At 43.2% G+C, this 12,138-nt stretch overlaps 1 protein-coding gene across 1 annotated transcript in view; it reads right to left on the reverse strand.

The window, feature by feature from the left end:
• The window catches only part of SHROOM3 (shroom family member 3), a 331,740-nt gene that overhangs the window by 48,912 nt on the left and 270,690 nt on the right, over positions 1–12,138 (reverse strand). Inside the window, exon 4 of the mRNA XM_010838194.1 lies at positions 9,232–9,363. Coding sequence (XP_010836496.1) covers positions 9,232–9,363 — 132 coding nt within the window. The remainder of the gene's footprint in view (positions 1–9,231; positions 9,364–12,138) is intronic.

Genomic DNA, 12,138 nt, shown 5'->3' on the forward strand with positions numbered 1-12,138 from the left:
CAATACTTTGGCCACCTGATGTAAAGAGCCGACTCACTGGGAAAAAACCCTGATGCTGGAAAAGATTGAGGACAGGCAAAGAGGGCAACAGAAGGTAAGATGGTTGGATGGCATCGCTGACTCAATGGACATGAATTGGAGCAAACTCTGGGAGACAGTGAAGGACCAGGGAAGCCTGGAGTGCTGCAGACCCCTCTTTGGGGTCGCCAAGAGTTGGACACGACTGAGCGACTGAACACCACCACCACCTTAATGTAGTACAACTGGACCTCAGGGAGGTCACAGATGGCCTCAAGGAGTTTATAATCCTACTGGGGAGCCTTGAATGGACGAAAAAATATTAAACAGCATCAGAGTATTACTCATTCACTCAAAAAATACTTCGGTGCCAACTGAGTGCCAAATATCATTCTGGGCATTTTCTCACGTAACCTTTATGCTCTATGATGTAGGACACTTATGAAGTCTTACTCTTCCTCCCAGCCCTCTCCACCCATTTCTCTTCTCCCTCCATCTAATCTCTGTGGTTAATTTCTTATCTATCTTTTCTAGTGATTTGTTATGCAAATACAAACAGAAACAGATCTCTTTCACTCCCTTCACAATAGGAAAGTTATGTGGTGCTCTGCTGCTGCTTTTTAGTTGCTCAGTCATGCCGACTCTTTGCGACCCTATAGACTGTAGCCCACCAGACACCTCTGCCAGGCAAGAATACTGGGGTGGGCTGCCATTTCCTATGCCAGTGGACCTTTCTGCCCCAGTGGATCTTTCCGCCCCAGGGATCGAACCTATGTCTCCTGCAGCTCCTGCACTGGCAGGCGGATTCTTTACCACTGAGCCACTGCAATTTGGTAGTTATTGCTAAATTGCTCCTTTTATGCTTTAAAGGGGAGACAAATAACATGAATAATTAAATGTCACTGTGCAAGTGGTTCTTAGAGGAGATCATATCTTCTTTAGTATAGAAGAATAGATTATTTGTATTTGAACAAAAATGCCTTTTCAGGCATTTCCAGTTTATGGGAAAATGATGTACCTCAAACACGAAACCCATCATCTTCCAAAATGTTAAAAAAAAAAAAAAGGTGGTAACTGTTCTTTGGCAAAGGCACTGCTTTTGAGATATCCTTTAGCCCTTTTCAGCATCCCTCACCTCTAGTTTCTGTGACTACCGGGCTCCTCAAAGCTATACTTCAGATTTTTTGGATTCAAAGAAAAATCTAACAAGCAAACCTTTCCAAGGCTTTCATAATTGCCTAACCTCTGTGTCTTTAAAAAGTGGCTCAGTGGGTAGAAAGGTATGCGTTAGGTAATATAACCCCATAGCAACACACAGTCCTTTCTGGAAAGAGAAGTTCTTTTTAAATGTCACATCCTGATAATATGCCCTGGGGACTTCTGGCTTTGGCAACTGAATCACAAGTAAGAGTGAAGTCTAACATCTAAAATTTGCATAAAAAGTAAAAGCAGGATCTTTTCTTGTAAGAAGCTTTACCCCATTCTTCCACACCTGCTCCAACATCCTCTCACTACTAGTTTATGTCCTCCTCACCCTTCATTTTGAAACATTTTTAAGCTTAAATTTTATTGATGACCACACAAAACTATTACCATAAAAAAAAGGGACTAGCCATGGGGGTGGGTCGGTGTTCCTCACTTAGTCACCAGTGGGTGATAATGCTGAAACGTCTTTTCTCGCTATGCCCTCTTTCTTTCGTCCTCCCCTCAACTCTGACATCTACAGAGAAATCAGAAGTCAACTCTCCTTCCCACACTTCACAGTCTGCCCATAAGCGATGGCAGCGGTTGACACTAACAGGATCTTTGTTCTGTAACAGCATTCATCTTTGGTTTTCTTTGCCTTTCAAATACAACTACAGTATAATAGCATAGAATAAATAGATAAGCACAAGCTCTAATTAACAACAGTTTCTTCTTCGCAACTCTCAACTTGGAACTAGACATGTTTTTGTTGGAGGAAGGAAGGAGGAACTGGTTTTTACTGATTTCTTCAGATATCAGACACTACAAGTTAAATTTTTTCTTCCCTACTTCTTCTTTGTGCCATAGAATATGTTTAAAGGGTACCCTTTACATCAAATACCAACCAAGCTATTTCCAAAGCAAGCTAATTCATTTTTATCCAGTGCTAAAGTATGAATTAAATTTCATTTGGCAAAACAAGGAAAGAGGGTTTTTGGTGTGTGTAAGGTAGAAGCCTTATCTTTTGGTAGTGACTTTTTTCTAAACACCATTCAATTAAAAAAATAAAAGAAAGAAATGCTCCGCAAATCTCCGACACTGAAGACACGATTCTCTTCTGGAGCAAGTGTTATGCATTGTATTAGGTTTTTCTCTTCTCTATACCAGTTTCTCTTCATTTAGAGGAAGAAGACACAAATGAGGAATTAAAGGCAACAATAAAACAAACGAAAGAATAGAAAGCATTAATTTTAGATAAGAACCTTAATCAATGGTCAAAAGAAGGATCTATATTTTAAAATCATTCCAGGAAAGAATGTTCATTAAATTTTTCAGATATTATTGAAACTAGAATGAAGAGAATAATGAAAGTTTTAAGGCAAAGAGGCTGAAAACTTTATGAACACTTGCTCCAGCCCTTCAGTTCCTACTTGCTAACATTTCCACGATAAATTTTACAACAAGGAGGAATTTCATTGCTACCACCATTCACACATAACCTGACACTCTGGGGAGAAAATAATAAAACTTGGAAGAATGCTCTCTCTTATTCACCTTTAAGTGAAAGAATGCCAAATAAAACTTGAAAAACCAGCCCTGGATCCTTCTCTCTCTATACGTGCTTTATAATCTAAGCAGTTCATTTTCCTTTTTACCTTTTACATGGTACAATAATAAAAATAAATAAATATTCAAGTCACATTGAGATCCAGGACAAGACCACAACCGGTGCAGCCACCTGTTCTTTGCCATATCATATTTTCTTTCAAGTAGAAGCATCCCTGAGGCAAAGCACTGGCACAGCTCTGAATAAAATTTTCGAATCAAAGACTGTATAAGGATACAAGCTGAATTTGAATTATTGTGAATAAAGGAAAAGATAGTCAAATATTTACGCCTTCCATTGTGATGGATGTCAATAAGGGCCGCTCAAACAACCTCAATAAACACTTCCTTCATGCAAACTCAAAGTTAAAGGAGAAGACTAAGCCTTTCCTTTAAAACTTTAAAGTTGCAGGTTCCTTTTCTTTATACAAATGTTGGCAAAGAGAATAGAGAACTTGGTTACAAGTACATAGATAAGTAGCCATTCCTTGTGAGAAACAGAAATTATTACTCTGAAATTCCCTGGGGAAATGGGGAAGCAAAACCACGAAGTTACACAACACAAAGCAATTGCTAACTTGAAAAAGATAAAAATCACTCTAAACACATACATCATAAGAAATACAGTGACTGTACACGTCGGAGAGGGAATGACTGAAAATTCCCACACAGGACTATTGATAGTACACGGAATAATCAGAGGTGCTCAAATAATGAGAACTTACATGACAATTTAGAGAAATGGGCTTAAACTTAATACAATATAGCACAACATCAATAGACACCTGTGAAAGGCTTGTCAGCTGAGAATCCTGCAATGCAAGATTCTAAATCTCACTCTAACATAACCGTGGGCTTACCGTGTGGCAAAGAGAAACATTCTAGATAACAATCCTCTGGCCATCTGCATGTCATACTCAGGAGTGGGATAAAAAGCCATTGCACTCTACTACTGCTCTTTCTGCTTCTTCTGGGGCTGCCACGGCTCCTCAGTGATGCCAGCATCTCCCATCAGACAGCTTGAACCACCCAGAACTCACTAAGCTTCATGCAAGTGGGAGGGACTCATTTCCAGCCACCTCTGTAAATTGCCAATTAAAACTCAATTCCTGCTCTCTAAGAGGGAAGAAGAGAAACTGACCCTTAGTAACTTCTGAGAAGAACCAGCATCTTAGACAGCAGCACGCAGCTCAGGAATGCCAGAATTCTATTCTGTGGGCAGGAGGAGGAGAGGAGGAAGGAAAACCATCTGCTGATAAAATGCATCACACTGTACTCAGGAAGTTTCCTTTTTAATTGATCTTCTCTGAACCCGAGCCCTCCTCCACATCCAAAAATGCCACTGTCTGCAAAAATGCGTGTTAATGGCGTTAAGCTTCCCACAGTTTGGGAGACTAGTGAAGGAGGTCCTATACCAAACATCCACTGAGGTTTCCTGAGACACACTGATGGGGACAGAACTCACTGCCAGTGGAAGTGTAAAGTACCTGCTGAGCTAAACTTGCTGCCCAAATGAGAAGGAATAAAGAGTCAAAGCCTGAGTTTCTACGGCCCATTCATCTCAACAGAGCACATATCACCATGTATGGCAAGTGAAGTGAACTCGCTCAGTCGTGCCCGACTCTTTGTGACCCCGTGGACTGTAGCCCGCCAGGCTCCTCTGTCCACGGGATTCTCCAGGCAAGAATACTGGAGTGGGTTGCCATTCCCTTCTACAGGGGATCTTCCCAACCCAGGAATCGAACCCATGTCTCCCGCATGGCAGGCAGGTGCTTTATCCTCTGAGCCACCAGGGAACTTTCACTTTCATGTATGGTAATAAGCACTTACTAATTAGATGAGACGGTCATTACAATGATGATGGTGACTGGTGGTGGAAGGTGAGGAGGGGACAAGACGTTTATGGAGAAAGCACTGGCTTGGAAAATCTTGGGTTTTAAGCTGGAACATTTTGTCTCTTGAACTAACTCACTGGACTACTCTAGCCTGAGGCTTGACAGAACTTAGGTAGAAGTTCTGCCAAGATAAGTTAGATTATAGGATTCCTATTGACAGGTTGGACAAGAGAATTCGGGATCCAACCAGGAAAAGAATAGGACTGGATCTGTGAGAATATTAACCCCTGGACCACTAAGAGCTTCACTTTCTCTCTAACTGGATGATTTAGCGGGTCCCTATATATACCTGGAAGGAGGGAGTTTCTGTTATTTCTCTTATAAACAAGCAAGAAAATCATTTCTATTTCTCCATGAAAAAGGAGCTATCTATATATCCATGACCCCCTCGACCTGGAATTGGCTCATGACATAATCCCAGCCCTCTTCAATTTCCAAATTGGTGTAGGCTTCCACAGCCTGTCAAGAATTAGACTTGCTCACTGTCCACTACTAACCTTCCACCTCAAAACCTGTAGACTCCTAAGATGATCAGCACATCATTTCTGCTCTCTCTAAAGACATCAGTGTTTCACCCCTTCCCCTGTTTCAAAACAGGACTTAGCAAAGAGATCAAACCAATCAATCCTAAAAGGAAGCAACCCTGAATATTCATTGGAAGGACTAATGCTGAAGCTGAAGCTCCAATACTCTAGCCACTTGATGTGAAGAGCCAACTCACTGGAAAAGACCCTGATGCTGACAAAGATTGAGGGCAGAAAGAGAAGTGGGTGGCAGAGGGTGAGATGGTTAGGTAGCATCATTGACTCAATGGACATGAATTTGAGCAAACTCTGGGAGAGAGTGAAGGACAGGGAAGCCCAGCGTGCTGCAGTCCCTGGGGTCACAAAGAGTCAAACACGACGGAGCGACTGAACAACAGACCACAGCCAACTTGAAAGAACTCTTAATGGCCAAAGCTGGAACAAGTTGAACAATAAAATAAATAACCCACAGAGTAAAATAATATGAAGGAGTTCTTACTTATACAGATAGTCGAATAAATAAATAAATGGAGGAAAAGAGAGCTCTTCCTTACAGAAGACATCTAATTAATAAAGGTAGAAGGAATGAAGGAAACAGACTCATCTTTAGAACATTACAGTAATAATTGTCACAGGCAATATCCATTGACAGATGCTAAAAATCAGTGGGAGATAGTTTGAGGAGAAACAATCTTTGCAGAGCCTCAAAACTACCTCCCTGCTACTGAAGATATGTGTCAACTGCAAGGAGACCAACAATGACTTTACAGTGAAGAAACCTCACCTTTAACCAGGAAACAAAGGTTAACATCACGAGTAATAACACATATTGACACCACGTAACACTGGAAATGACCCACTAAAAAGGACACATCATTTCTGTGGTATTCTTGCCGAAAATGCTTAACCTCTATCCAACCATGAGACACCACCAGACAAACCGAAATAGAAAACATTCGACAAAACAATGGGTCCATACTCTTCACAAAGTGTCAAGGTCATAAAAGATGAGGAAAGACCGAGGAAGTATTGTGGATTAGAGAAGACTAAAGGAACATGACAATTAAAGACAATGTGGGATCCTGCATGGAAAAAGGACACTGGGAGGACGGGTAGGGGAGGTGATATCTGACTAAAGTCCATCAAGGGTTATAGTCTGTAGTTCCAAGTACTACACCAACACTAAGTCCTTCGTTTTAATATTTACATTGTGGTTTTACAAGATATTAACATTACAGAAAGCCGGGTGATGGGTGGATAGAAAACCTCTGTACTATTTTCACAGCTTTTCTGTGAGTCTAAAATTATTTCAAAATAAAAAGTAAAAAGCAAAACAGGCAGGATTTGAGATCTGAATAAACTGGATGAGAACCAGACCAATTTCCAGGTTCAGTCCTACATCAGTAAAACGTGGGTTGCAGAGATCTAAGAGCATAGGAAAGAATATGGGTGGACTATTGTAGGGGCTTACGATATACCTGCGGAGATAAGATACATACACATGTGAAATCCTTAGAGGACAAGTAGAGTAAAAATTCCGGCCAACAGGACATGAGCAGGCATGACCTTTTCAAAAGGAAAAAGTCTATCTGCTCCCTTCCAGTCTCCCTTCATACAGACCCACCATCATGAGCCAGTTTTGACCATGAAGATGACGGCAACCCCAGCTTATTTCAAAGATAATCTCTTCATGGTTATAAGCACAGTCTCTGCATGGTTAGGACACCACCTAGATATACATTTAGGTTTGTCTGTTTTATCCAGCTGTTAAGGGTTGTTTTATGAAACACTTCAATTGTTTCAAACTCAAACCCAGGTCTGTGTGATCCCACTGTTCACGTTCTCAGCCCCCATTTAGTCTCAGTTCTACCTGCCTTCATCTACCTGTTGAAAGGCCCCACAATTACCCGCAAGTGTCTGATGGCAGAAACTTAGAGGAGTCACACTCTTTAATCTCTTCTCCCACCCTCACCTGTTCTTGATATGTCTCTTAAATTCATCTCAAATCTGTCTCATCACCTCTTGCTAAGTTCCAGTCTTGATCATTGTCTGCTCAGGCCAGTAACTTCCTAACTACGACTTTCTGGCCTGAAATCCTTCAACACTGATGCTACATTAACCTACACATCTCATTGAGTCTCGTGAAATAAAAGGCTCTGATCCTCTACATTCTGAAGATCCTAGGAGGCTGAAGGGAATAGAGATAACCCTAGGGCTTCTGTTTCTTTGGGCTGTCCCTGGGCTAACCTTACACCAGCGGCTTCTCTCATAGACGGAGGCCTCTGCACATCTCGGCCTGTCCTCATTTGGTATGTTCAAACTGCTTTTGAATCTTTTTTTCAAACGAAACCTTACAAAGAATCCTCATATAAACATCAGATACAAATATTGTTTGATTATATAAAATATATTTTATGTATAGTTGCATATTCATAAAATGGGTCACTGAATAAACCTAAATTTATGTTTATTTATAATCCAAGCTCACACATCTACATGAAAGAACTGCCCCTAAACTGAAATCAGGATAACTGACAGCAATGATAACTGATATACTGAGTGCTTATGATGGGCTGGGTTTTATGTGCATCAGCACTTTCAATCCTCTCAGCAACTGAATGGAGAAGATTAGTAATTAAACACATTTTACATATTGGAAACAGAACTTAAATAACTTGCCTGCAGTTATATATATAGACATATTTTTTTATTGCTTATGGTTGCTTTACAATGCTGTGTTAGTTTCTGCTGTACAGCAAAGTGAATCACATACACATACGTATATCCCCCCTTTTTGGATTTCCTTCCCATTTAGGTCACCAGAGAGGACTGAGTATAGTTCCTCATGGAGGTTCTCAATAGTTATCTATTTTATACGTGCGTGCACACGTGCAAAGTCACTTCAGTTGTGTCTGATTCTTTGTGACCGTATGGACTGTAGCCTACCACGCTCCTCTGTCAATGGGGATTCTCCAGGCAAGAATACTGGAGTGGGTTGCCATGCCCTCCTCCAGGGGATCTTCCCGACCCAGGGATTAAACACATGTCTCTTATGTCTCCTTCGCTGACAGGCAGGTTCTTTACCCCTAGGCACCACCTGGGAAGCCCAATCTCCCAATCCATCCCACCCCATCCTCTTTGCCCCTGCATTATATATTAAATGGCAGAATTAAGATGTGAATTCCGGTAGACTGATTCCATGGACCCCATCTTACTATATTATACTGCCTTTCATGCTGGCACACAGACTTACGTGACAGTGATGAAAAGGATAAGAATGAGAACATCATCAATATACCAGCACCTAATATTTACTTCACCCGACAATGAGCAGACTCTGTGCTAAGTGCTTTGAATATCTCATCTCCTTGAATCCCCACAACTGTCCTATGAAGTAGGCTGTTATGCTAACTGCTGAGTGGAGTCGGTGTGAGCTCAAACTGTCTGAATTTGAACACACCACCTCCTAACTAGATGCCTTTACACTTGTGCAAACCTCACAGCACTGGGGTGAGAATCTGATGAGGTACGCAAAGCCCTAGGACACAGGAAGCACAGATAAGTACTTACAAATTTTCATTAGGCCAACTTTGTAATCTCAGGACATTTCTCAATTAGAGAAATTTTCAATGAGTATCAGCTCAAAGACGAATCCACCTTGTACAATGTAACACACGAGTCATTTCCAAAGTGTAGGACATTGGCCCATCTCTTTGAGAGTTTTTAATTAGTTTTAAAAACAGCTGTGAATGTATTTTTTAGATATTTGCATCAAATGATTTGAGGGACCCCTCAGATTACCTGCCAGGAACCTGATGCTTCTTCAGAACCTAGTTTGGAAACTGTCATCAGGATAGTTATCCTTCTGAATTCCGAGCTTCTGCCTGACCTCCTCACCTCTCTCTCTCTCATCTGTATTCGTGACCAGCCTCGGCCCTCATTCCCTCTTCCCGCAGCCAAGTCCCTCTTCCAGACCACTCAACAAGGTCCTCCGTGCCTCTTACCTGTGCTTCAGCCGAGGTTTAACCCCTCCTGACCATGCTACTTTTCTGTGCTGGGGGTCAGAAGTGAGGTGCTCTGGGCCAAATGAGTCAGAGGTGCCAGTGTCTGCAGGGCCCGGGTCTGCATGTGCATCTCTAGAGAAAAGAGGAAAACAAGAAGTTGAGTGTGGTGGTGTTCACGGGCAGGCTGGATAAACAAATCCAACATGGACAAGGTATGAGAATTCACTGTGGAGCTGGCACGGAGCAGCGCAGCTGAGCGTAGAGGTCTAAGCCTGTACCTACCCAGGTACTCTGTACTGGTGGGGGTTGTCACCTCCCCTATCTGTGTTTCTACAATAAGCAATAAGGTGTACTTCCCAATCTCAGAATTCTAGATTTTTCCAACCAAGCAGGGAGAAAGACTCTTTGACCATTATGAAGAAGAACCCACCTATAATTCAGGATCTGCAGTGAATAAGTGAAAAACTTGAACTCACTGAAGGAGGTGGTTTCCTGAGACAAGTTTTTGCTGCCTCCCGACCCAGGGTAACTGGAAGGACAGCAACTCCCAGAGCACCAGCCCTGGCTCCGTTTGCACAAGCCAACGCTCGAGTCCAATCTATTCCAGATTGTTTAGATTCCACTGCGCTGGAGGCAAGCCTTTTGTGTGTCCATTTAAATCCACCCTCCCACCCCCAGTCCCTAACACCATTTCCCTAACACTTTTCCTCCACACACCCAGGGAGCCGGAGAAAAATGTTAAGCCCCAAGTGGCCAGTGTGTTCCCCATGGGAACAGATGCACTCTCCTGTGGAGAGTCTTGGGTTCTTAATTTCCAAACACCCTGTCTGCACCTTCAAGGTCTGCTCTTGATCAGTGAGTCTGTCCCTGCCTCAGACTCTGAGGCAGGTTCGCCACACTGGGTACCAGTGATACGCTTTCATGTCTCTTTGAGAGCTGACCAGTAGACCCCGCACTACATCCTATAAGCAGGAATCTGAAGAAGGCGCAAATGCCTGCGGTTTCTCTTCTGCACAAGCCTTGGGTGAGAAGTGGTGGGATTAGGCATGGTATTGATTTCTTTGTATTTCAGGACAGGGAGGGAGATGATCAGGCAGTCAGCAGGGAGTCTCCACTTCGAAACTTTTGTCTAGTTTTATCTAAGTGTAATCGCCTCCTTTGTTACCTTACTTTTCTCAACGATTTGAGGATGCTTGACTTGAATATATTCAGTATTCCCCTAGACCGGAAGTCTGAAAGCCTGGTTGGGGTCCTGTCACTTGTGAGCCGAATGACATTGGGCAAGTAAATGGTGAGCCCCGGGCTCCTCATGGGGAACCTGAGAATATGGCAGAACCCACAGTGTAGGAGCCTGGCCCTGGAGTCTGAGTCAAGTCCCGGCTCCAGCCACTGAGCAAACTCTGTGACCTTGTCCTCTCTGTGCCTCTATTCTCGGATCTCTGAAATAGGTGCAAAGGAACAATGGCTTTCATAGCATTGTTGAGAAGTGTTGTGTTAGTTGCTCAGTCATGTAGGACTCTTTGCAAGCCTATGGACTGTAGCCTCCATCCACGAAATTCTCCAGGTAAGAATACTGGAGTGGGTTGCCAGGCCCTCCTCCATGGAATCTTCCCAACCGAGGATCGAACCTGGGTCTCCCACATTGCAGGTAGATTCTTTACCATCTGAGCCACCAGAGAGGCCCAATTCAGGTAAAGCACGTAGAATAATAATGATGTCTGTACCTATTCAGTTCAGTCCAGTCGCTCAGTCGTGTCCGACTCTTTGAGACCCCATGAATTGCAGCACGCCAGGCCTCCCTCAGAGAAGGCAATGGCAACCCACTCCAGTACTCCTGCCTGGAAAATCCCATGGATGGAGGAGCCTGGTAGGCTGCAGTCCATGGGGTCGCTGAGGGTTGGACACGACTGAGCGACTTCACTTTCACTTTTCACTTTCATGCATTGGAGAAGGAAATGGCAACCCACTCCAGTGTTCTTGCCTAGAGAATCCCAGGGACAGCGGGGCCTGGTGGGCTGCCGTCTCTGGGGTCGCACAGAGTCGGACATGACTGAAGCGACTTAGCCGCAGCAGCAGGCCTCCCTGTCCATCACCAACTCCCAGAGTTCACTCAGACTCACGTCCATCAAGTCAGTAATGCCATCCAGCCATCTCATCCTCTGTTGTCCCCTTCCCCTCCTGCCCCCAATCCCTCCCAGCATCAGAGTCTTTTCCAATGAGTCAACTCTTCGCATGAGGTGGCCGAAGTACTGGAGTTTCAGCTTTAGCATCATTCCTTCCAAAGAAATCCCAGGGCTGATCTCCTTCAGAATGGACTGGTTGGATCTCCTTGCAGTCCAAGGGACTCTCAAGTCTTCTCCAACACCACAGTTCAAAAGCATCAATTCTTCAGCGCTCAGCCTTCTTCACAGTCCAACTCTCACATCCATACATGACCACAGGAAAAACCATAGCCTTGACTAGACGGACCTTTGTTGGCAAAGTAATGTCTCTGCTTTTGAGTACGCTATCTAGGTTGGTCATATCTTTCCTTCCATGGAGTAAGCGTCTTTTAATTTCATGGCTGCAGTCACCATCTGTAGTGATTTTGGAGCCCCAAAAAATAAAGTCTGACACTGTTTCCACTGTTTCCCCATCTATTTCCCATGAAGTAATGGGACCAGATCCCATGTTCTGAATGTTGAGCTTTAAGTCAACTTTTTCACTCTCCACTTTCACTTTCATCAAGAGGCTTTTTAGTTCCTCTTCACTTTCTGACATAAGGGTTGTGTCATCTGCATATCTGAGGTTATTGATATTTCTCCCGGCAATCTTGATTCCAACTTGTGTTTCTTCCAGTCCAGCGTTTCTCATGATGTACTCTGCATTTAAGTTAAATAAGCAGGGTGACAATATACAGCCTGACAT

This window comes from Bison bison, unplaced genomic scaffold (genome assembly GCF_000754665.1).
Source record: "Bison bison bison isolate TAMUID 2011002044 unplaced genomic scaffold, Bison_UMD1.0 scf7180017864092, whole genome shotgun sequence".
In the NCBI taxonomy this organism is placed as follows: domain Eukaryota; kingdom Metazoa; phylum Chordata; class Mammalia; order Artiodactyla; family Bovidae; genus Bison; species Bison bison.